At 40.7% G+C, this 21,710-nt stretch overlaps 3 protein-coding genes across 3 annotated transcripts; 1 reads left to right on the forward strand and 2 right to left on the reverse strand.

The window, feature by feature from the left end:
• Positions 1–3,376: 3,376 nt before the first annotated feature.
• LOC121594159 (growth hormone secretagogue receptor type 1-like) lies at positions 3,377–9,253 on the reverse strand. Its single transcript, XM_041917178.1, has 7 exons — positions 7,914–9,253; positions 5,084–5,226; positions 4,859–4,959; positions 4,488–4,606; positions 3,983–4,095; positions 3,807–3,886; positions 3,377–3,717 (listed from the first exon to the last, which is right to left on the reverse strand). Exons 1-7 carry the CDS (start codon positions 8,781–8,783, stop codon positions 3,599–3,601), a joined length of 1,545 nt encoding a protein of 514 aa, XP_041773112.1. The 5' UTR covers positions 8,784–9,253; the 3' UTR covers positions 3,377–3,598.
• Positions 9,254–15,149: 5,896 nt separating this feature from the next.
• Positions 15,150–19,033, reverse strand: LOC121594271 (melanotransferrin). The gene is made up of 4 exons (XM_041917341.1): positions 18,839–19,033; positions 18,005–18,438; positions 16,212–17,914; positions 15,150–16,142 (listed from the first exon to the last, which is right to left on the reverse strand). The coding sequence occupies exons 1-4, from the start codon at positions 18,903–18,905 to the stop codon at positions 15,905–15,907; spliced, it is 2,442 nt and encodes an 813-aa protein (XP_041773275.1). The 5' UTR covers positions 18,906–19,033; the 3' UTR covers positions 15,150–15,904.
• Positions 19,034–19,113: 80 nt separating this feature from the next.
• On the forward strand, positions 19,114–21,314 carry LOC121594273 (kelch domain-containing protein 10 homolog). The gene is made up of 3 exons (XM_041917346.1): positions 19,114–19,801; positions 19,926–20,137; positions 20,214–21,314. Exons 1-3 carry the CDS (start codon positions 19,262–19,264, stop codon positions 20,866–20,868), a joined length of 1,407 nt encoding a protein of 468 aa, XP_041773280.1. The 5' UTR covers positions 19,114–19,261; the 3' UTR covers positions 20,869–21,314.
• The last annotated feature ends 396 nt before the right edge of the window (positions 21,315–21,710 follow it).

Genomic DNA, 21,710 nt, shown 5'->3' on the forward strand with positions numbered 1-21,710 from the left:
ACAACTTGTTTGAAAAATACCTGTCTCCCCATGATAACTGCTATCACGCGGAGTTATTTTTAGCAATTCATTTTTGCCACATCTGCATCGCCGCCATCGTACCATCAGTCAATCCGATTACATTTATGGTTCAGACGTCCAATGCACCCCTGGTTTTTTATTTTTTTCAACCCGCCAGTAGGGTTTTTTCACCAATCCCGTGTTACAGACGTCAAGCCGAACGACATAAAAACATACGCGAGATGAACTCAAATCTAGTATGGACCGAGGCGCACATACGCTGGAGTGACTTTGAAGTTATAGATAAATCGATTCGAAAAGTCAGCCCGCTAGTGGATAAGGCTGACCATAACGAACCACGGTTGTTGTGCTAAATAAGAAGAAGAACATTATGATTTTATATCCTCACTAGCTACTGCTGCAACATTATCAGGCATGTTTTACAAGTGTTTAATATTTATGTTTTACTTTTTTTATAGAATTGATAAACATAAAATTGGTATTTTTTTTTGTAAAAATGGCTTCAATTTGAAAACTCCAGGCGTAAACGACAGGATTTTTTGAGTTTAAAATGTACTGCTTAAATTTTTATCAGTTTATACGAGAGCGAAATAAGCGAGTAACATCGTTGTTCGTTAAGCAAGTAAAGAAAATTAACAAATTACGAATGATGGTGGTCCTAATTTTGATTGGAATTCATTTTACTCTTGAGACATGTTTTAACAAATTAAAGTATTTTTTAACACATCAATAAATCAAATCAATAGTATACAGCGATATCAACACATTGCTACATTCACTATTTCAACTATGATTATGATGATAGAAAGAAATCATTTGTAATGATATAAAAGTATAGCAATTAGTAGCTATGTGAGTAATGATATCTTGTCAAACATCAAACATGCTTCAAAAGTTAGTTTCATTCCCATTATAATCGCAAAGTTAATTCTTTTTAAGATGTTATATCGTATAAATTCTTTTGGACCACCAAACCACGATTTTATGAGCCATAGAACCATAGCGAGAATTTTAGGTTATTAATTATAGGTACATCAGTCGGGAAATGTATATTCTGAGTGATAGCTGTGCCGTATAACAAATAATTATTGGAATAAACCGTAAATAGTTCAATAAAATAACCAAATGTCAATATATCGTCTAATTTATCTTTATACTTTCAGTTCATTAAATGATTGTTAGAAGAAGATTTAATTGCAGATTCTTCATCAAAAATAAAAATATTGGCAGCCAAAATATAGTTACATTATTTATATATTTTGTCTAAACTTTGGAGTTTTTTATGTTAAGTTGCTCCACAAGTTTTTTGACTCCGTCCCAATCAAATGTTTTGTCATGTTTTTCGTTTTATTCTGCTGAATTCGGTTTATGGCATGTGTACTTTGAGATAAGCTCTAATCACGTCGTTACATTGACCTACCCCGCTAATTGGAATAAGTTAGTTTAACGAAATAAAAAGATGTTAGTTTCGTCATATCGATTCACGATTCAGCTGTGAATGTGGTTGACCTAACGTACTGAAAGCATTGAAAGTTGTTTTCACGTGTTTAAGATCAAACCATAGTTTAAGATTATTTTCAAATTAATGCTCCTTTTGTGGGTTAGGTTAGAATGCTGAGTTTTCTCCTTTCCAGAGGAACAATATGCGGGTTATTTTTTTTCGTAGCCAATAAACAGTTGCGTTCCACATTATTTGATAAATGTGTACACATAAAGATACATTTCAAACTCTTTTTATTTTCCTTTTTTCCATATGAAATGAGTTACAATACTTTTAATATATTAACATCGTTTAAAACTATTTTGAACCTTTCTCAACAAAATAAAGTATGTTACAGCAAAAAAGTAGACTCGTTAATTTAATTAAGTGTGTGATTAATTATCGATTGTTCATATTATGTTCCTGCAGAAATAATCTACACTAAAAACTAGAATATAGAAACGAAGTGTGCAAAAACTGGTTAGTATCGTCAAAATCTTGTATTTTTATTGTAAAAAAAAACTACATTTACATTCTTCTTCTTCTTTGGTGCAACCAACCGTCTTCGGCCAAGGCCTTCCTGTACCACTAGTAGAACTTGGATTTCAGTGCCAAGCCACTTATTGATTACCCATAATAGCAGGATATTCAGCCCTACGTATGGGGTACGGTTCGTTCTGGTCTTGAGCCCATGACGGGCATGTTGTTGAGACGTACGAGTTGACGATTATACCACGAGACCGACCAACGTCTTACACATTTAGAGTAATATATTTTGATACAGCATGAGTATTATTTCCACTTTGATGTTATTTTTCTACATTCATCTAGGATATCGTAAAAACAAATCCATCAACCACACCGTATGAAAATGAAACGATATTTTAAGGTTTTTTTTATCAGATCTAATTAATTATATTCACATTCAAAACATCAGCATTACATCTTACCCCACCTCACATAAGCATTGTATAAGCCTAACAGGGTATAGACTATTATTCCATTTCTTTCGAGTATTCAACGACACACCGACGAATCGATCAACACACTTTCACCTGTTTCATCACAGCGTTCTGGATTTTTATATTATCAGATGACATGTCTACAGAAACTCCTCTTTCCATTCCTTGATATTTCACATGTTTTCTGTTCTACAGTGCAACAAGATAATATATTTTAAAATAGAATAAATCAATCGAAATATATTTCGGAACAAATATAGCATGAATAAATTTCAACCGTATGTTGAAAGTGTCATTATAATTATTATTTGATAATTCCGAAAATCAGCACACGATGAAAAGCATGTGTTGTGATTCATTACAATATAAAAAACAGTTAAGGTATTAAATTTGCTATCCAGATATTTCTAGCTAAACAAAATATAAATATTGTTATAATGCAAATAAATCGATATTTGTTTTAATTCACCCAAAATTGTTCAAACTCATTGAGAACTTAAGCAAAAAGTAAACTAGAGTTTTGCTTTTTTTTCTTCTTATTTTATTCTGCTAAAGAAATGCTGTGTATCTGATTGAATATTTTTAGTGGATTGAGAAAAGCAATTGTGTAAAAAGTGTCGTAGCTGGATTTGAAATGATTTTTTTAATTTACATGTTATTATGCTTTTCATTTGTAACACAGTGAATCTGTTTCACTTAAAGCAAATATTTTTTTTACAATTTATTCATAGTATTTTTTCTATATATTTTTAAGCACATATGGCACATTTAGATGTAAACAACAGGTTCATAATTCATGCACAAATACCATTATGTAGGGATTTCCCATCTCCTTACCTGTCATGAATGATTGCGTATTTCGGATATTCTCATTGCGTATGCAGAGTATTTATGATAAATCCTTTAATTGAACGTGTAAAAAAATAAGGATGTATATTTTACCGCCTTGGGAAAGCACCAGTATTTACACAATTTGTAATATGTCACTTAGCACTTAAACCTTAAACAACTTTCGCACGGAGAGTGTTCGTTCGCTGAAAATATCACCACATTACCAGCACTCCTGTCACGCCATTCACTATTACACATATATAAATGAGCTTAGCTATGCTAAGACAACCACAGGAGACTACTGCTACTTAACAAAGTTGGTAATTTCATAGTCGGCCAACTCTCGCCACGTCGTCGCATCTGCGGTGTCTGATATGGTGGTGTTTCTTCGCATCTTGGAACCATTGGAGCGGAGGACGAATTCTGTGACACACCATAAACAATGCATTAAGAAATCATAACTCAGTAGAGAGACGTTTCTCGTGGTTTCGGTGAATATTTGTTTGCGTTACCTGTAACCTGAGTACCGGAGGTATGCTCGAGATTTATTTGCCGTTGGCTACGCTTCTGGAACATACCAAAAATTGCCTTCCTGTGAATGTGTAGAACAAGGAATAGTTAAAACTTTCAGTCGCCCGGAACACCACATTCGCACACACACACACATGCGTCCCATAACACAGCTTACCGAAAGTTTTGCCCACTAACGCAGTACAGAATGAAGTTGATGCCGAAGTTCGTCATGAAAAACAGTTGACAGCAGTTCTGCACCAGATAGATGTTCATGTTGGTGTGTTCCGTCTGTAGGGAGCGGCAACGAGAGAAATAGAAATCATAACCGAATCCAACAATCGTAACTTCTAAATTACGTTTAATCTACGCTCCTTCGAGTTCAAAGAAATCACAGTTCCATTTAATGCTTGGGGGTAGGGCAGTGCTGGCTATTGACATAGACTGATAACTAATTAGAGCGAGCGGATATTCATCAGTTATGGTATCTACGGAAACTTCTGCGGCATACTTGCCAAGTTCACACTTCAAAAGGTTGATAGAAAAACATTTCCCAAACTGTTTGCAACGTATCTTTGCATGCTGGGTCTCGCCACAGGGTACTGGAATAGTATATCTTGTCTGTGGCTAGTAACCTAACCGAGGGACGCAAAGTTTTCATCAAGAACATACATTCCACTTACCTCCAGGTAGATCTTTACTCGCACAATGTAGCTGGGTAGGTTCAAACAAACGAACACCGTTGAAACGATAAGCAGCATTTTAGTAACCTTGATTTGAGAATTTGCAACCCGGCTACGACCTACGGAATGGGCAAGATTAGACCGAAAACAAAAGTTTGTGTAACGACATTAGTAACTATGGCATCATTGTACCGAAGTGCCCCAAGAATGTGTAGCCCAACTATCTGAATGTCACTATCTAAACCGGACAAAGCTTGGTTCTATTCGTCCGCTTTCGTCCGTGTGTGTGCGGATGCGGTATGTGAGGTATGTCCACGTGCCGGACATTCCGAACGTTCTATCGCATGGTAGCGGCCCGCAGCCATACTTACTGTAGAGTTGTATCTGCTGGACGGGGACAGTGCCGTTGCCAAAGAGCTGGCTGCTCGAAATGTTCAGCTGTCGCCGGGATTCGCGCACGTTTGTCCCGTAACTGTAACAACAAGGATATGGTGTGTCATTCGAGGTTCGCGTCCGGTTGAAACGCTCTCACCCTGTCGGTCACATTCATAATGGACCGATGTGTAATAATAGCAATCGTGTGCATACGTACGTACCTCCGTGGTATGGTCATCGTGCGTCTGATGCTAGCAAACTTCCACACCGTCAGTGCGGTGATCGTGTTGAGCACGACAATTATCGTAAACGGTACCACAAACACCAGTATGAAGTCGAGAAAGTTGAACATTGCCGCCTGGTCCTGCAACAGAAAGAAAGGGGAGAGCGGGAACAAACATTGAAAGGACAATGGGACCATTGTTATGCATTCGAATATTTGCCAGTTGTTATAAGGCTATGGCAAGGCAACTAACTGTCCGAATAAACTGCGTGCAATGTTATTCATTTCAAGTAATTTTCGTCACTATGGGGTCGATTGGGGTAAGAATAATAATCGTTAGAGGAATGTGTCTGTTAATAGATACTAAGAATAAATATACATTAATGAAACCATTGCTACAAAATATTATAATAAACAATATGAACGATTTAATAAGCGTAACAGTCTGGAATGTGGTTTATTTGTAAAAAACCTGTATCAACCAACCCTGACATAAGTTTTACATTTGTAAATTGAATGGAATCTATAACAGCACCTCTCTTAACGTTTTTTTGAGGGAGGTGCTTGTTATTAAGCAAGAGCAAGAATAAAATTAAGCAAACGAATAACATTTTTTTGTGTTTTTGATTCATTTGTCTTTGTTTGACGAGCGCTAAAGTTATTATAATCAATAAACAAGAGGAAAAATAGCTCCATAATAAAAAATATTTCGCTGTTTTAGCCACTAGCTTATGATGGCCAAATCGAGATCTGAGATCTGTCGTATGATCGAGAATTATTTAGATCTTTGAAGTGTTCGATGGATGTACAACTGGGCATTTTTTATTAATTCATATATAATAAGCACAAAGAAGCTACAATGTTTGAGTTTGTGAGTTGTTTGCAATAAAATATAAGCAAGAGACAATTTTAGGAAGGGTCGGTGGTCTAATGAATAGTCACGTCGTATTCTATAAAATCGGAAAGGTTTAATTCCCACAAGGTTATATTCTCACATTGTTTTGAGGTACTGCTTTTTTATAGTTTTAAGTGTAAAGTAAAAAAACATAATATTTATTTTAAAAAATCAGTTGAATTCAGTTGAGAAAATTTGAGTGGATTTTAAAAAAAAACTGAATAAATGAATATGTGAAATAAGTTAAATGAAAGCAATTTATGCATTATTTGCCATGCAATCATCAAACACCTCAACCTAATTTCTTTTAATATTTGTAATGTACTGAGCAGAGGATGGAAATCTCAAATTATTAATTTATTCCTTCATGAAATATTTTTTTATTTGTTCATTTAATCATTTCTTCAACTCCGTTTATCTTCATACCTTTTACTCGGCTGCCCTCTTAACCGTGCTGCTGTAAAAACTGACAGTGCAATACAAAGGGGGTATGACGCGCCGAGGAGGAGGCTTGAAAAATCTGTTCTTCTTCTTTGACACTAAACTGTTGTCGGTAAAAGTCTGCCTGTACTATTAGTGGGCTTGGCTTTCAGTGACTTATTGATTACCAAAGCAGGATAGTCAGGTCTACGTACGGTGACACGGTCCTTTCGGGACTTGAACCCATGATGAGCATGTTGTTAAATCGTGTTAAATTGTGTTAAATAATACACTAATTAGAGTAAAAAAAACTCTTGGACCAAAATTCTCGTGTTATCCAAGTATCCGGGTGGAGTACAGTCCCGATAAACGGTGTTTTACTGTAATCGCAATTAGTTTGCACAGTTTCAGGAATTCAGTATTTTTAAAGGATATAGTTTTATACTCATCACTACTTTAATGATAAAAAGTCTGTTTCATTGAAAATCGCGGTACCCATTGTAATCCTTGGCAGATGCCATTCTTCCCGTGAAGCTTCTACTGAATGTAAGCTAATTATTAGCGGCTATTTAATGCTGTTTTCTAACGAAACGCTTCTTTAAAATAGTTGGGTGTAAATTAAAGCTTAGCAGCTTCATTCTGATGGCATCACGCATACTGTTTCGTGGTGTCATTACCCGTTTGTTGTGTTTCAGAGGGATATTAGTTACGGTAGCTTACCTTATCATAATTTCGTTAAATTTGAACGTATCCCTTGTAATGCCGAATTAAAGTATATTAAACCGGAGTTTTTAAAATAAATTAAACTACGTTTTGTGTTACCCTTATTGAACGAACATGCTATCACGTTCCCCAATGTAGCACAATCGAAGCGAACAACAGAAAATCTCTCCACCGTATGGGAGTTCCATTGGCGGAGTGTGCTGCCAAACATGAGATAAATTGTTTACTTAGGACAAACAAAGGCCATCTCTTCCGAACATTTTAATTGAGGGTAAATGAATCTGTTATCCTTCCGTGCGAACGGGTGTTACAAAAGGTTTCATTCTTCTGCAATCTGAACAAATCGGCAAACAAACACCAACCTAACCCGCATGCCAGATGGACAAAAGGGCACAATTCTCATCCATGCAATAATGATAAATGAAGGTTTTCTTTCCTTCCTATATTTCATTCGCATTCGGTCCGGAAGCAATTATCCTACGAAGCAAATACGCAGGTGTCCACCATCATCACCGCTCCGTGTTCCGAACTTGGACATGGGAACCCTGTACAGTAAACAATTGCTTGCAACAACACCATGGTAGGGTAAAAATTCAGCGCGGGAGAAAAAAAAGTTTCAATCACTTTCTTTTGTGTAGGAAGTTGGGTGAAACAATGGCCAAAGCCACCGTCACGCTTTCATTCTCCGGAAACACCACTAGCTGGAGCCAATGTACGTGTGCGCTATGCTAACCATAGAGGTGAGCCAATTGTTATACACTGTCGTGCTGCTGGTGCTGATGCTACTCACTTTGTACTCCTGCACAATATCGCAGATGGTGTCGTTCATGGAAGCGGAAAACTGCGGTGAGGCGAAGAAAAATATCGGCAGGCTGATGAAAATTCCTGCAATTGTCAGCGCGAAGATAACAATCTTCGCGCGCCGAACCGTGCACATGGTCTGGCGCTTCAGCGGATACAGCACGGCAATGAACCGTTCGACGGTGAAGGCGACCACGAACCAGACGGACAGGAAGCAGCACAGCGAGCTGGAGAAGGTGAAAAAGCGGCAGCAGATTTCCTGGATGTAGATTTTCAGGTCGACCAGGTTCAGCCAGGCCACGAACTGGCCAATCAGGTAGAACGTATCGCTGAGCCCGAGCGCGGCCAGGTAGTAGGAGGAGGAAAGCTTTCGCAGCTTGGTTTTGAAAAACACCAGCACCGACAGCACGTTCCCGATACTGCCGAACAGCACCAGGGCCGGGACGTAGTAGAAGTTGATCACACTCAGCACCTCCGCGTAGTACACGAACGTTTGCTGATCGAACTCCTGCGCCGGAGACAGGGTGACGGCATCGGCCGGATGATGGACGGTGGGTGGTGGCTGGTAGTGGACGGAAGAGTTGTTCCCTCCCAGCGGTAGGCCTGGAAGGCCGGCCGAGGGTACTGTTGGCGGTAACTCCACACCGTACGAGGCGTAGGAAGTGGTCATCAACAGCACGCTGACTGTTGGGGCACTCATTAGTAACGCCTTATTCGCGTTGAACGAACCGTCGGCATCGCCCAAAGTACTGCCGTTTTGGCGACCGGCCAGAAGAAGCATCTGCTGACTAGACCGCCCGTAACTGTAATCCTCTCGCAGGGCGGTCCCACTCAGATGATCTCCCACGGCACTAAACATCGTGAAGCCTGACACACACTGGGACTATCCTTTCAGCCGGTACGCTCCGCGTTGTCAAGGACCACGGTAAGCCGGCCCAATGCTTGAGCATTCTTAATTTCACCAACACACGATACCAACACCATCATCATTACCATTATCACTACACCATGATATGTATCGCCAGCGGATGGCGTATTTTTTTCCTTCTTTTTACTATAGCACAAATACTTTTAGAAAAACTTGCACTATTTTTCTACTCGCTTTGCGAATAACAACACATAGCCCAAATGTGCACAAAATTTAATCCTTCTGACTCTTGCCCTTGCCCTGAATGCAAAAGCTTACTAGCAAACACTACGCACACCGACAATACGACAGAATACTGACGGGCTGAATGCTTCCGCTACGTAATTCGAATTAATTTCCCGAAGTACCAAGGCTTGCATTTAGCATTGGTCCGAAACTGGTGTACCATCCGCGATATCCGATAACCGACTGGTGAAAGTTACAGCCAACGGACGACCGACGAATCCACCGGCTGATGAACACCCTCACTTCGTACGTTTGTAACTTGGTCACGACACTAGCTTCGTAGCTGTTCATTCGCCTCAAAAACAGGCCAGAGTGGGGATACGCCTAGGCCGAACTTCTAGCAGAAACTCCTGTTCATCGCTTTCTGTTACCTTCCACGAACGGCTTAAAGCAAACGTTTGGCCAATTTGTTACCACATGTACTATTTTTTTGTTGTTCATGCTAGAAGCAGAAGAGTGATAAACACTTTAAAATTCCATACATTTTACCATTGTGCAGTAGCGTGCGAATGCTATGTTCATGTACACACGGTAAGACGGCCCAATGCTTGAACACGTCCACAGCAAGCAGTATTTTCATCGGGGTTTGCTCATTTCTATTCGAATTGTGTTTTGGATCAGTGCGATTGTTACACCATTCTGGAAACGAGCCCGAGTTTCTGGGAATAAGTATAATACATTACAGTTTCCAAACAAATAGGAATGTACTCCTAAAACGAACAACGAGATTAATGGAAGCTCAAATGAGTTTACAAAAACGGTGCATATATATAATTTTTTTTACTTCATATTTTTCATGTTTACACTTTAACGCTCAGTATAGCTATTTACACTCACAGTCTCGCACCAAAGAACACCTTGTACCGTTATATTTACTTTTATTTGACTCTAGAAGGAAGAATTACGCACTACAAGATCTCGCAAACTTTACAATGTTAATACATTTTGTTATTCTTACAGCATACAATAAAAATTAAGTATAAATCCTGTACATCAAAATTTACTTCTAAATTACACAGCAAGGTTATCGATTTGTTAAATTTTTGCAATTTACGTCACCTGTACCAAACATTGCCTACAGGTAACGGTGGATCGTGCTCGCACGGTGTGGATCTGGAATCTAACATCTGACCCGTCACGTCGTGCCTGCCAGAACATCCATCACACCGTTGACAGATAATTTAGAGCGACACGGTCCCACGAAGCCTATCTCGCAGCCAGGCACGTCAGCACCTAGGATGCTGAACGCCTAGAGAACCAATGTCGCCACAACGACCAAACGCGTAAGCCGACCTCATGCGTACGAGGCCAGGATGTCAAGAGTGGAATGCAGCAAAGGTCATTACTGTGGAGATTATCACACCTCGCGTTGTACCACTCGAACAATCAGTGGCGATTGCGACTGCCACTGACTATTATGCGCCTACGGAGGCTATTGTTCGCGGAGCTAGAAACTACTAGTAAGGGGGAGTATTAACGTTAAACAACAGGTAGGATTATTCGAAAGCAATTTTCATAATAGCTCGCTTGGCAAAGTCATGCGGCACGTTGTGGTAAAAAAAATAGTTCACTTGTACCGTAGGAATGTACGTTGGAAGAGTGAGAGTGAGAGTAGAAGAGTGGAGTTTTAATTCAACACAGATGATAGAAATAGTTGGTAGCTACTTGAGTTCATCCAGCTAAGCATCAACTGCGGATGGATAGCACATGCGAGCAAGCATTGCTGCATTCATGTGATTTATTTTTAGCTATTGGCTTTACATGTATTCGTTATTGTGCACGTTACTGGAACGATAATTGTATTGTATTGTATTTCTTAGTTGCGAGTCCGCCTTATAATGGTTACACAAGCTTTACACAATGGTTACACAAGCTTTTACTTTTTTTTTACACAGCACAGGATAATGTAAAAAACCATTGACCTGTGATATAATGTTGATTTATATCAATATACCTAGAAATAAAATTAATGAGAATTAAGGAATAGACAAATTTAGATAAATCAATTACTGACATATTTTAAAGGCTTAAAACAAAGTAGTAGAACTAACCAACAATCATTTAAATTAATTTGTATTCTAATAGCTTGTTTTCCACATTTTTTAAACAAAGTTAATAAAGTTGAAGCCTTAACGGACTATTCATAATTCTCATAAATCTTGTAAATGTGTAAGCTGATAAGTAAAAGAAAGTTGTACGCCATGGATATATCTATAATAGAATATGTATAATATAATGCGAAATATCCTCCAGTTTTAACTACGCGTTGACCACACTAGACGATATAATCTAACTACCACTGGAGGGTAGAAGGTGTTCAATCCCACAACGCATCGATTCATTCTTATCGTATTACAATCCAAACGGATGTTATTTCAATCCATCGGCCACACCTTTACGATATGTGAAACATAACTGTATAGGAAAAAAAAAAACAAAAAAAACGAATCCAAAGACGCTCGTTTCGAAAGACACTCCGCGTGTAACGCATGTCGTCAAGTCGACCGTTTTGCGACAAGAAAGGCGTCACGTTTCCTGGATTGCTTTTCACTATCATCGTTTGCATCATTTGCTAACGATAGTCGTGATTGGCATGTGTCAAATTAATCCCTTCGGGAAAGGAACAGCTCAACCACACCGATAATAAAGTGACGCGGTTTCGATGACTTACCACGGTATCCTTGCTCCTGTTTTGGTTTGCTTTTTTTAACGAATCGTTGACGGTGATTTAGACATAGTGATAAGGAAATATGTGGTTGATGACGGATGGTGACATTTGAAGCTGTTGTCGGAATTATCAGCTACCATCAGTCGTTATGTGCATCGGTGAAGTGTGCAACGTGTACCCACGCCTGGTAAGACGTCACAATGCAGAACAACCAGGCGTCTCCATTGTTAAGGACAGTGTGGTTGGTTTTTTGTAATTTTGATATTAAGATAATGCACAAATGTATAAGCAATACGGCAAAGTCGTCCCTACTGAATAAAAAAAACGCACAAATGTCTTTCTGGAGGGTGTTTGCAATAAATTATCACAATCATTGTTTGATGTGGGTGTCACTATACAAATATTACAATTATGTTGACATTATTGAATGTTTAGAGATATTTTCTGTTTAAAAATGCTATTAGAATAGTTTAACTAATTTAGAAAATGCAACCTTATTCCCAACAGAAATATGATCTGTATAAAATAAATTTAAGTAATGTGATTTTACAAATTTCAAATCACAGAAATACTTAACAAAAACAACTACTAAAAATTACATGATCATAGGGGTTGCTAACAGTTGGTAAATATTTTCTTTGCTCATCTTAGATCCAAAAGCATTATGTCAAAATAAAATGCAACCGAAAAATGTTCAATTTCATTCATTTAATCAGGGACATTCATGTTCAACTACCGGTTTATCCCCACCATGCGTATTTTGGATGAATTTTCGAAACTAAAACTGTTTATTCGATAATGATTCATCTTTCATTCATTGTAGTCCTTGCACGCTACTGCGCAGAATCCGTTCATTTTTCATCCCTACTCCTTTCAGATCAAATTCATTCTCGAATCATTTATCTTTCCATTCGTTCGTTTTCACCTACCATTGTTGATTTTCATCTACGCAAGCAGGATAAACAGCTTGTTACGAGTACAATGCCTACGATCTTCGAACATTGTGCCGCACTTTTACTGAATCAGATTGAAACCATCCATCATCATCATATTTGACTACTTTAAGTTATTGTTCAATGAGAATTGTTTGTGAGTACTTCAATGTACACAATATAAAAGCTCCCTTTGGAAGCAATCCGTTTGATTATAAAACCATTTATTTGTGTTTCGCGGTCAAAAAACGATTGAAATGATGTTTGAGCTTTCGATTTATTCAACGTTTGCGAGTTTACAGGACATTGGTCACAGGAAATGATTCATGAACTCAAACACTTGTGCGGAAGTGTGCCCTCGATGGGAAATGTAACGTGAGTCAAGTGAAGCATTCATGCGGATAGCCTTATTTATCCGTTCGAATGATGGGCAATATTCTGGAAATTCTACTGAACAAAGGAGCAGAACAATGAGCGTATTGGTGATGTAATTGAATAGATTAATTTAAATTAGAAGCAATAATATGGGTCAGTATTTTTCAGTTATTTCTCGTAACCATTGATTGCTATTGGAATTTAAAGCGAATTCCGGGGTTATAAAGCGGTTTCAGGTTGTATGAACTAACACTATCATTCCTAATATCGGGAAGCAATTACTTCGCTCCACTTTGCTCAATAGATCTAGACGCGGTTAATTTTATGTCTTTTTAGTACGTATGCCTGACTGTTACTTTGTGTTTCTCTATTAATTAGACACGATGGTCAATTATAAATGACTAGTAACAAAAAGCTTTAATTTAATCCGGTAGAATTTAATTTAAACCATTAAAAAAATAATCTAAGATCTTGAACTGAATTTTAATAATCGGGAATGTTATAACTGTCGCAAAATTAAATACATTCGTTTTATAAATTTATCGTACACGGTTTTTGAAAATAACTCAGGTCTGTTCTGGTGGTTAAAGTTGAATACTGTTGCAGACGTAAAAAGTGGATTCCATTCGGTAGAAAATGTTTCTGAGCATCGACACAATTTTAAAAGTGAAATAAAAATTACATTTATTACAAAATATTAAAAAATATTTGAAACCAAACAATTGTATTTAAACTATTATTATGAGAATGAATATTCCACATTTGAGCATAAAATTTAGTTTTCGACTAATAATTTTAATGGTACAATTTAAAAATTAAAATGTTTGTGTTGATCAATATGAGTTCCATAAAACTCATTAGAAAAGATGTAACGGTAGTTTATGAAAAATTGACCTAAGTCAACCTCATTTTGATGTCCAATATCATCAGGACATCCCCTTTTCTTCTTCTTTAACGCAACAATAGTTATCGGTCAAGACTTGCCAATACCACTATTGGCCTTGGTTATCAGTGTCTTGTTGATTATCCAGAGCAGGATTATCAAATATATGTATGAAGGGAACGGTCAGGACGAAGTTTTAACTTATGACGGGCATGTTGTTAAGTGGTGCATGTTGATAATTTTACCACGGAACCGGTTCACCCAAAGCCTAAGTGATAGAAAACCCCCTAAAGTAAAGTAAAGTATTGTAATGTTATGTACTGTATTGAATGCTTCACGAGGGCACAGCGGTCCGTTGAATTTTAAATAAACAAATATCAAATAATCTTCATAAACAATCATAATCATAACAGATATCCTAGTCACCTAACAAACTCACCTTCCTCTTGAAAAACCATGCGATGCATTCAGCCCAAGGGGTAAGTCCAGCATAGAAAACAGTGAGTACTAAATAGTGATGGCTAAAATTTGCAGAAATCCGGAGTCGACTCCGATCCGACTCCGATAATTTCAGATTCGACTCCGGAAGGTAGGTCTACCAAGCATTATCCGGAGTCGTTTGAAGTCGTCCAGAGTCTCAGACTCCGGTCGGATCTAGTGATTCCCATTTTTCCGGAGTCGGAATCGTACTAACAATTTGAGTTGTGGATGTGCTCAAGAGAGCTCATCACTAGGACTGAAGTCTCATCAGGGTGCCTTCACTGCTCCATCGCTTAATCCCCAATACTCTCTCCAAATTCGCCACTGGTGACGGGTGGGATTGTGGATACTCTCGAGCTCAATAAATCTAAACGATTTTGGACTGATCCTAGCAACTCCGGACAATTGTAAGTTCGAAAAATCCTGAGAGATTTAAGATCGCTTGGAGCGGGTTTAATAAAAAATAATTAAAAAATCCAATTTTCCCCTAATTCACAAATCCCTGAAACTCATTCGGATAGATCTTCACAAATGTGAACCAGTGCCATACATTATGTTTTTGTGTATATTTCTTTCTTACAATGAAAATTTGTATTTCCGAGATTTTGATGAATCCAGCTCCAACTTGCACCGGAATCGGATCGATCCAACACCATCAAAATTTGCGATTTACTTTTCACAAGTTGGAAGTATGAACTTGGATATACGATGTAACACCTGCGATCTAGGATGTCCAGATACAAACCTGTGATATTCCCTGAGTGAAATTGAATTAAATACATTTTTTGGAAATGCATTTTTTTTTTAATTTTCTTTAGAAATGAGTTCAATCAGGCTTGAACTCCTTATTGAAAATATGAAACTAAAATGTTCAAACGCAGCGGTTTTAGTTGTGTTGTTTTATTTAAAAATTGTTCATTAACCTATAAAGATAGCAGTGCAGAAATATGACAAACTCAGCGGTTTGTTTAGGCTATCGATTTTTTACGCTATAAAACTTGTTGATATGCAGTATTCATTTCGCTGAAAGAATAAGAAAAAATGTAGAGTTTCTCATTCTAATCAGACGGCACAAACATGCCAACCATGCACACACATTTCTGGCACATGCATACTCTACTTCTGGACGGATGAACGTTACTGTGCAGATCACTTATAAGACAGGAGCATAATACATCATGTTTTATGTAAAATGAGAAAAAGAGCTACAGCTAAGCTACTAAATCGAGGCGCAAGTGAATTAACAATTTAAATTTTCAACTGCATATAGAGATTCGCAAAAGAGTACTGTACAAATAGATCAACACGAAACTAATTAATTGAGTGGGAGTTTCACATTATCGTTCGAGAACCTTCGCACTGGAATGTTCAAAGTATTATACTGTTGCGATCGTTTTCCTGCAATAACATGGTATAGCTATCTAAATTGGACGGAAATTACTTTACTTAGAAAGAATCCGACGAGGTGGGTAGCAACCACACCCGAAGCTTAAAATATGTTTGTTGGCCAGAGCAATATCACTACTGCAAACAACAAGCTACTGAAGGCACTGATCTTCAAACTACCCGCACCTGCATGGCAATCGGTGATGCGCCGTGCGCGCATAAAGTTCGGTCCAAGATACGCATCGAACCAACGCTTGTCCGAGTCGACTACGCGCAGACCACGGGTTGCATCGGAAAAGATCAAATCATGGTACGGTGGGATGGAGTAGAACATGCTGAAGCTGTAAAAAATAAATATTAATTAATCAAACGCTTCCTCCTCGAACGACATTCTTCGTATCAGAACATACCTAAACTCGTCGGAAAATTTCCTTCCGTAGAATTGCTGTGCATAGGTAAACAGATTGATGTACGCGTTCAGCTCCGTCCCATTGTATCCTCGTCCTCCGCGAGCTACGATGGCGTTGGATTTCACCTTGCCGAGATTACAGGTCTTATACTCGTTGACCTCCGCTCGGGTTCCGTCCGGACAAAGCAGCTCAAAATCGTCGGGCAGCGCATCGCGAGCCCACCATTCGCGCTTCTTACCACCCGTATTTTCAATCACCGTCGTGTGACGTACAAAGGCAACGTGTCCACCGCCCTCCACCAAGCACCGGAAAGCACCCGAGTTACCGTAGTAGTCTTCCGACGCGTCACGCCGACAGTACCGGAAGCTGCTGCCATGGCACAGATCGCACATATTGTCGTACGGGATGCCGGTGTTGTACTCCTTGCTGATAGCTCCCGGCACGCAAGACTTGGTAAAATACTCCGCCGCGGCCCGAATGCTATCACAACCGTACGGGCGTATCCATCCGTTCGATATCAAGTACGCCATCGGATAAACCCACCCAGCAGCGGTATTGATGCCGGAATGGCAGGTATTTTTACCACGCAGGTAGGTTAGCTCAGTGTCCGGATCTTCCTCCTTCGCTACGGCCACCACGTAGTACTCTGGCAGCCCCAGGTCGTACACTTCGGACATGAAGGGCATTAGTTCGTAGTGCAATCCTGCCGTATATACGTCGCTAGCATCCAGCACAGTCACGTCAGCCGTACCCGACTGTATGTGCTGCATGCAGGTGATGTGGGAGTGCGCTTTCATGCACAGCATGTCCGGCTTGATGAGTTGAGCCTTCAGTGCCGTGCGCATTTTGATGCACTTTTCGTACTCAGCGTCTGAGGTGACGCACAGCATCATTCTTCCGACTGGACACGACCGTGTTTCATAGATCTGGTCCAACGCTTTGCCCAGGTACCTTTGGTAGTTTTGCTTGTCATCGTTAATCGGAGCTAAATGTCGCGTCGTGTCCTGGAACATCAAATTTAACCGTCTTCCGTAACGCTTCGACTCAAACAGATCGAACGTTTCATAAGGCTGGCTGTCATTGAATGCAGCCTGGTCGAAGTTGCTGAAGGGTGAATAGGTCGTCGTGGATGTTGACGTGTACGAACTTTGGTATGGTCGGTAGCGGTCATCCTGCCGATCGTACCCTGCACCGCTGGTACTATTATAGCGTCGTTGTTTCGATGCGTACAAGTTGACGGCTTTGCTGAAGAACTTTTTGAGCCTTCGCCTGTCAGATTTGGACGTGGCGCTGGACACTACAAGCGCATGGGACGGTACATCACCCCAGTCACACTGGCGGTATTGCGAAACGGGCTGGCGCGTTCCATCGCGACACAACAACTCAAACTGATCAACGGTAACGCCCGGTATAAAGCCACTGTCCACCATTTCCTCCACCGTAGTGTGCTTCAAGAAGGCTACATCACCTGCCTCCACTAAGCAGCGAAAGGCGCCCTCGAAGCCGGCGTACGGATCCGTCGGCGTACATTTGCCCCCCGGCACCACGCCCGTACACAGCGAACACAGCTTGTTCGAGTTGTCGCCGATGGGGTTGTACTTGTCGATCAGAGCATTCACCGCACACGACGGGCCGAAGAAATCGGAGGCAGTTTTGACGATGTTGTTACAGTCGGTAATGGCCATACCTCCGTCTCGTTGTAACTGCAAGAGCAAGAAGAGCATTTTATTTTTATTGCAACAAACTCTCAAGCCTTTTTTTTAATCGTAACAGCCGGAAATGGCAATACTTACGGTATAAATCGGAAGCGTCCAACCGGCATGGCTGCCCACCCATGCGAAGCACGCCTTCTTGCCCCGCAAATGTCGTATATGAGTTACATCCGGTAAGGATCCTTTCTTGATCACAGCTACGGCATGATACTGGGTAAACCCTCCCTCGTACCCTTCATGCATCAAGGGAATGAGCGAATGGAACCGGCCACCGCTAAATACTTCTCCCGCGTCCAGCGTCATTACGTCCGCCTTGCGCTCGTTAATCAGCGCCATACACTCGTCATGGTCGTACCCGTGGTGACAGGATACGTTCATGAAGAAATCGTTAAACAGTGCAACATCGCGCTCGAGTGCTTTGGTAAAGTTCTGGCACTTGTACGTTTCCTCCTGGCTGGTCGCGCACCAGACGATATTGCTTTTGGCTTCTTTTTCCTCCTCAATGTAGTATTGGCCTGAGGAAATAAAAAGGTGCGGGGTTCCAATTAGCTACAGGTAAGAAGGAACAATTGAGTGGTAATGATCTCGGTACGGTGGTAATGATGTCTATCAATTTGTTTGTAAACATTAGGGGCGTCAGTATTTGGGAATGCATTCCACCATAACCTGTCAAACAGTTGAACAAGCCCTCGTCCGCTATGATTCATTCATTGGCAAAGAAAGCAACAACGTAAACAAATTAACTTATCGAATGATCTAACAAACGAGATAACATTTAACAACTAATCAACGAACATGTAATCAAAAAGAACTGTTTGAAAATTAACGCATTCGCTGCTCTGTAATTAGTTCAATTGCAATCCCGTGGCCGCACTTGTTGACCAAGCCCAAATCATACTCCACTTCGCCACTTACCTGCAGTCAGCGTAGCGAAACATAATATTGCCGTGCCTATGCACAACCAGCGCTCTGCATTCACCATTGCACACAGAAGAACATAAAACTATGAACTTAAAAAGGGAATTAAACGAAAAAGCTGGAATGCTATGCTGGGGAACAGGTGAACACGCCCATCGAAAATTGGAATCTGATTGACAACTGTCAGCGGTGGCGTCGTGTCACGATTTATAGAGATGTTGTTTGGTTTTTTTCTATCTCTCTTCAGCAATTCAGCGCAACTGCTGAATAGCGCTGTGACAGTCGCAGAATGACAGCAACTTTATTTTACCGATTGGCAAAACATGCTTTTGCCCAACAAGAGAAAAGTGTCCCGAAATTATTTCGTTCCGCAACCGCAGCAGAACAATCGACCTGCACAAGTATGGTAGCCCGTCGGTAATGAGAATTTTTCAACTGCTCGTGTACAAACTGCTGGCACGAGCGATCGACACGGTGAACAGGTACTTTGACGTGCGAAGACTGCACTACATCCGGGAGGTGCTGGAAATAAACATTGGGACACTGGTACACCAGCTCAACGAGAGCAGCCCAACGATGGCAAAGCGCAAAGCCATCTACGCGTTTCGACCGTTCGAAGTGTGTGACGTTGATTACCGGAGCAGCAACAGCAGCAGTAGCAGCAGCGGCAGCTCCAGCCTTACCAGCAGGCTAGGCACTGGCCGACACTTTCCGAAGGCTCGCAGTGGCCATCGCATCGTGTGCAGCGACTCGTCGGTCTACTGCTTCGGAGGTTTTAATCCCAACAACTCGCTCGCACGGGATGGAAACCACGATCAGCGCGAGGACATGTACTTGTTTCAGGAGCTGTGGAAGTATGATATGATACGCAAGGAGTGGACGCTGCTACTAGACTCGAACAACGATTTGCCCGCAGAGCTGGCCTCGAACGCAATGCTGTTGTGCGGTGAAACGATTATGGTATGGTGGTGTATTTTTAGAACCTAAGCGAAATCGCCGCTAAATCGCTCTTTAACTGTGGTAATGTCTTCTTTGCTTTTTAATGCGATACTAACGATTGGCTTGCATCGCTTCTACTTGGCAGGTTTTTGGCGGCACAGGATATCCATTTGGGGTAAATTGCTCAAACCGATTGCACGTGTGTGTGCCCCGCCGCGGACCGAAGGATCTGCTAGAGGTAGAGGTAAAAGGAGATCCACCACCGCCGCAATACGGCCAGGCAATTGTAATTAACGACAATTACCTCTACTCCATCGGCGGAACGAACGGGTTCGAGTATACGCTTGATATCCATCGGTAAATCAAAAATGATTCGTGCATACCACCAAATCGCATGCTAATCGCTTCTCACTGTTTATTCCTCTGCTTTTAGGCTACATCTGCCGAGCAAGACGTGGGAATGCGTATACGAATGCAATCAAAATATTCGCGAAGATCCGTCGGGCCGATACCGGCACGAGTTAGCGCACGATGATTCCAAAATCTACGTCATCGGCGGTGGTACAAGCGATGCAGTGTTCATCCTGTCCAATATTCCCGTGTACGACATCAAAGCCAACAAGTGGGAGTACATGGTGACGAAACCCGACCCGCTAGCCAACTCGCCCGGCATACCGACCGCCCGCAAGTGTCACTCCTGCGTACAGATACGCACGGAACAGGGGCTGGAGGTGATCGTGGCGGGGGGCTACGATGGCGTCAACTACTATAACGACATCTGGAAGCTTAGCCTGTCCACCATGCAGTGGAAGAAGATGCAGAAATCGCAGCTACCGTATCCGCTGTTCTTCCACGACGCGGCCGTCACGAGCGACGGCTGCATGCACATCTTCGGTGGTATCCGGTACAACAATAACACGAACGTTCGCACGGACACGCTGTACAGGATGTGGACCACCATTCCGCGGTTGAGCGTGATCGCCTGGGAAGCGCTGCTGCATTACATTCCGAGCTTGCCCAGCAGGACAAAGGAAGAGCTGCTGGAAGCCGGTATTCCTCGCCAGTTTGTTGACAGGGTACACGAGTGAGTGTTGGTATGTATTTTATTTTTCGTTGCTGTAGAAAACGACTATTGGGCTCAAATCTCAGTTTAATTTAAATCACAATACAGTACAACCTCACTGATTGGGTCTTCTAGTGGGGTTGTTCACTAGTTGGTACCTCAATAGTTGGGTTGCCATCGAACCAATGAGGCAGTTTTGACCGAAAGAAACACAGCCAAAGTTTTCATCTAGCTATGAATTATAGTCCTTGCGATGCGATGCAGTGCAATAGTGCAATAGATGCAATAGTTTATGTACGAAATTTATCTACATCGTTTGCAACCAAACTATCCAGTCTCCGGTCCACTATCCTCCACTATTCCATTCAGTGAGGTCGTACTGTACCTTTGCAGAAATAAATATCGTTTTCTGTGTGCATCTATGGAACTTTTTAAAAAAATACTGAAAATACAATATATGACTGCAGTGAATTTGTTTTCGCGCAAGATTGCCTTTTGATACAATCGATGAATATTATCACAATTCTCTTTGTGCGGTTACTGAAGGGAAAATAGAATATTTTCAACAAGTAAATGATGATACCGTTGAAAGTGTTACAAATGCTCTTTACTTTTAGAAAAACGAAGCTCAAACATAAGCTGATACACTAACAAACCGATGGAAACTTTTCATTTGAGTCTAATAAACCGCCATCTTTTTTAACGATCCTCAAGATCAATATTTTAAAAAACCATGTATCCATATACTGTATAGCTTTTTCACCAGCAGGGACCTGAAATGTCAAACGAAGTGTAGCTTTTTTCCTATCCCGAAGAAAGCCGAACGCACACGGGCGATCCGAACTTTGGCAACTACCCCTTGATTAC

Source organism: Anopheles merus, chromosome 2L (genome assembly GCF_017562075.2).
Source record: "Anopheles merus strain MAF chromosome 2L, AmerM5.1, whole genome shotgun sequence".
NCBI lineage: Eukaryota > Metazoa > Arthropoda > Insecta > Diptera > Culicidae > Anopheles > Anopheles merus.

What these genes read in the sequence shown, in the direction of transcription:
- LOC121594159 (XM_041917178.1), bottom strand. Translation starts at nt 8,783, where the DNA reads ATGTTTAGTGCCGTGGGAGATCATCTGAGTGGGACCGCCCTGCGAGAG. An exon ending in GAGTAAAGATCTACCTGGAG is followed by an intron (nt 4,096 to 4,487) that starts GTAAGTGGAATG and finishes CGCTCCCTACAG; the next exon opens with ACGGAACACACCAACATGAA. An exon ending in GTTAGTGGGCAAAACTTTCG is followed by an intron (nt 3,887 to 3,982) that starts GTAAGCTGTGTT and finishes ACACATTCACAG; the next exon opens with GAAGGCAATTTTTGGTATGT.
- LOC121594271 (XM_041917341.1), bottom strand. Translation starts at nt 18,905, where the DNA reads ATGGTGAATGCAGAGCGCTGGTTGTGCATAGGCACGGCAATATTATGT. An exon ending in TTTCGCTACGCTGACTGCAG is followed by an intron (nt 18,439 to 18,838) that starts GTAAGTGGCGAA and finishes TTATTTCCTCAG; the next exon opens with GCCAATACTACATTGAGGAG. An exon ending in AAATTTTCCGACGAGTTTAG is followed by an intron (nt 16,143 to 16,211) that starts GTATGTTCTGAT and finishes TATTTTTTACAG; the next exon opens with CTTCAGCATGTTCTACTCCA.
- LOC121594273 (XM_041917346.1), top strand. Translation starts at nt 19,262, where the DNA reads ATGAGAATTTTTCAACTGCTCGTGTACAAACTGCTGGCACGAGCGATC. An exon ending in TGTGCGGTGAAACGATTATG is followed by an intron (nt 19,802 to 19,925) that starts GTATGGTGGTGT and finishes TCTACTTGGCAG; the next exon opens with GTTTTTGGCGGCACAGGATA. An exon ending in TATACGCTTGATATCCATCG is followed by an intron (nt 20,138 to 20,213) that starts GTAAATCAAAAA and finishes CTCTGCTTTTAG; the next exon opens with GCTACATCTGCCGAGCAAGA.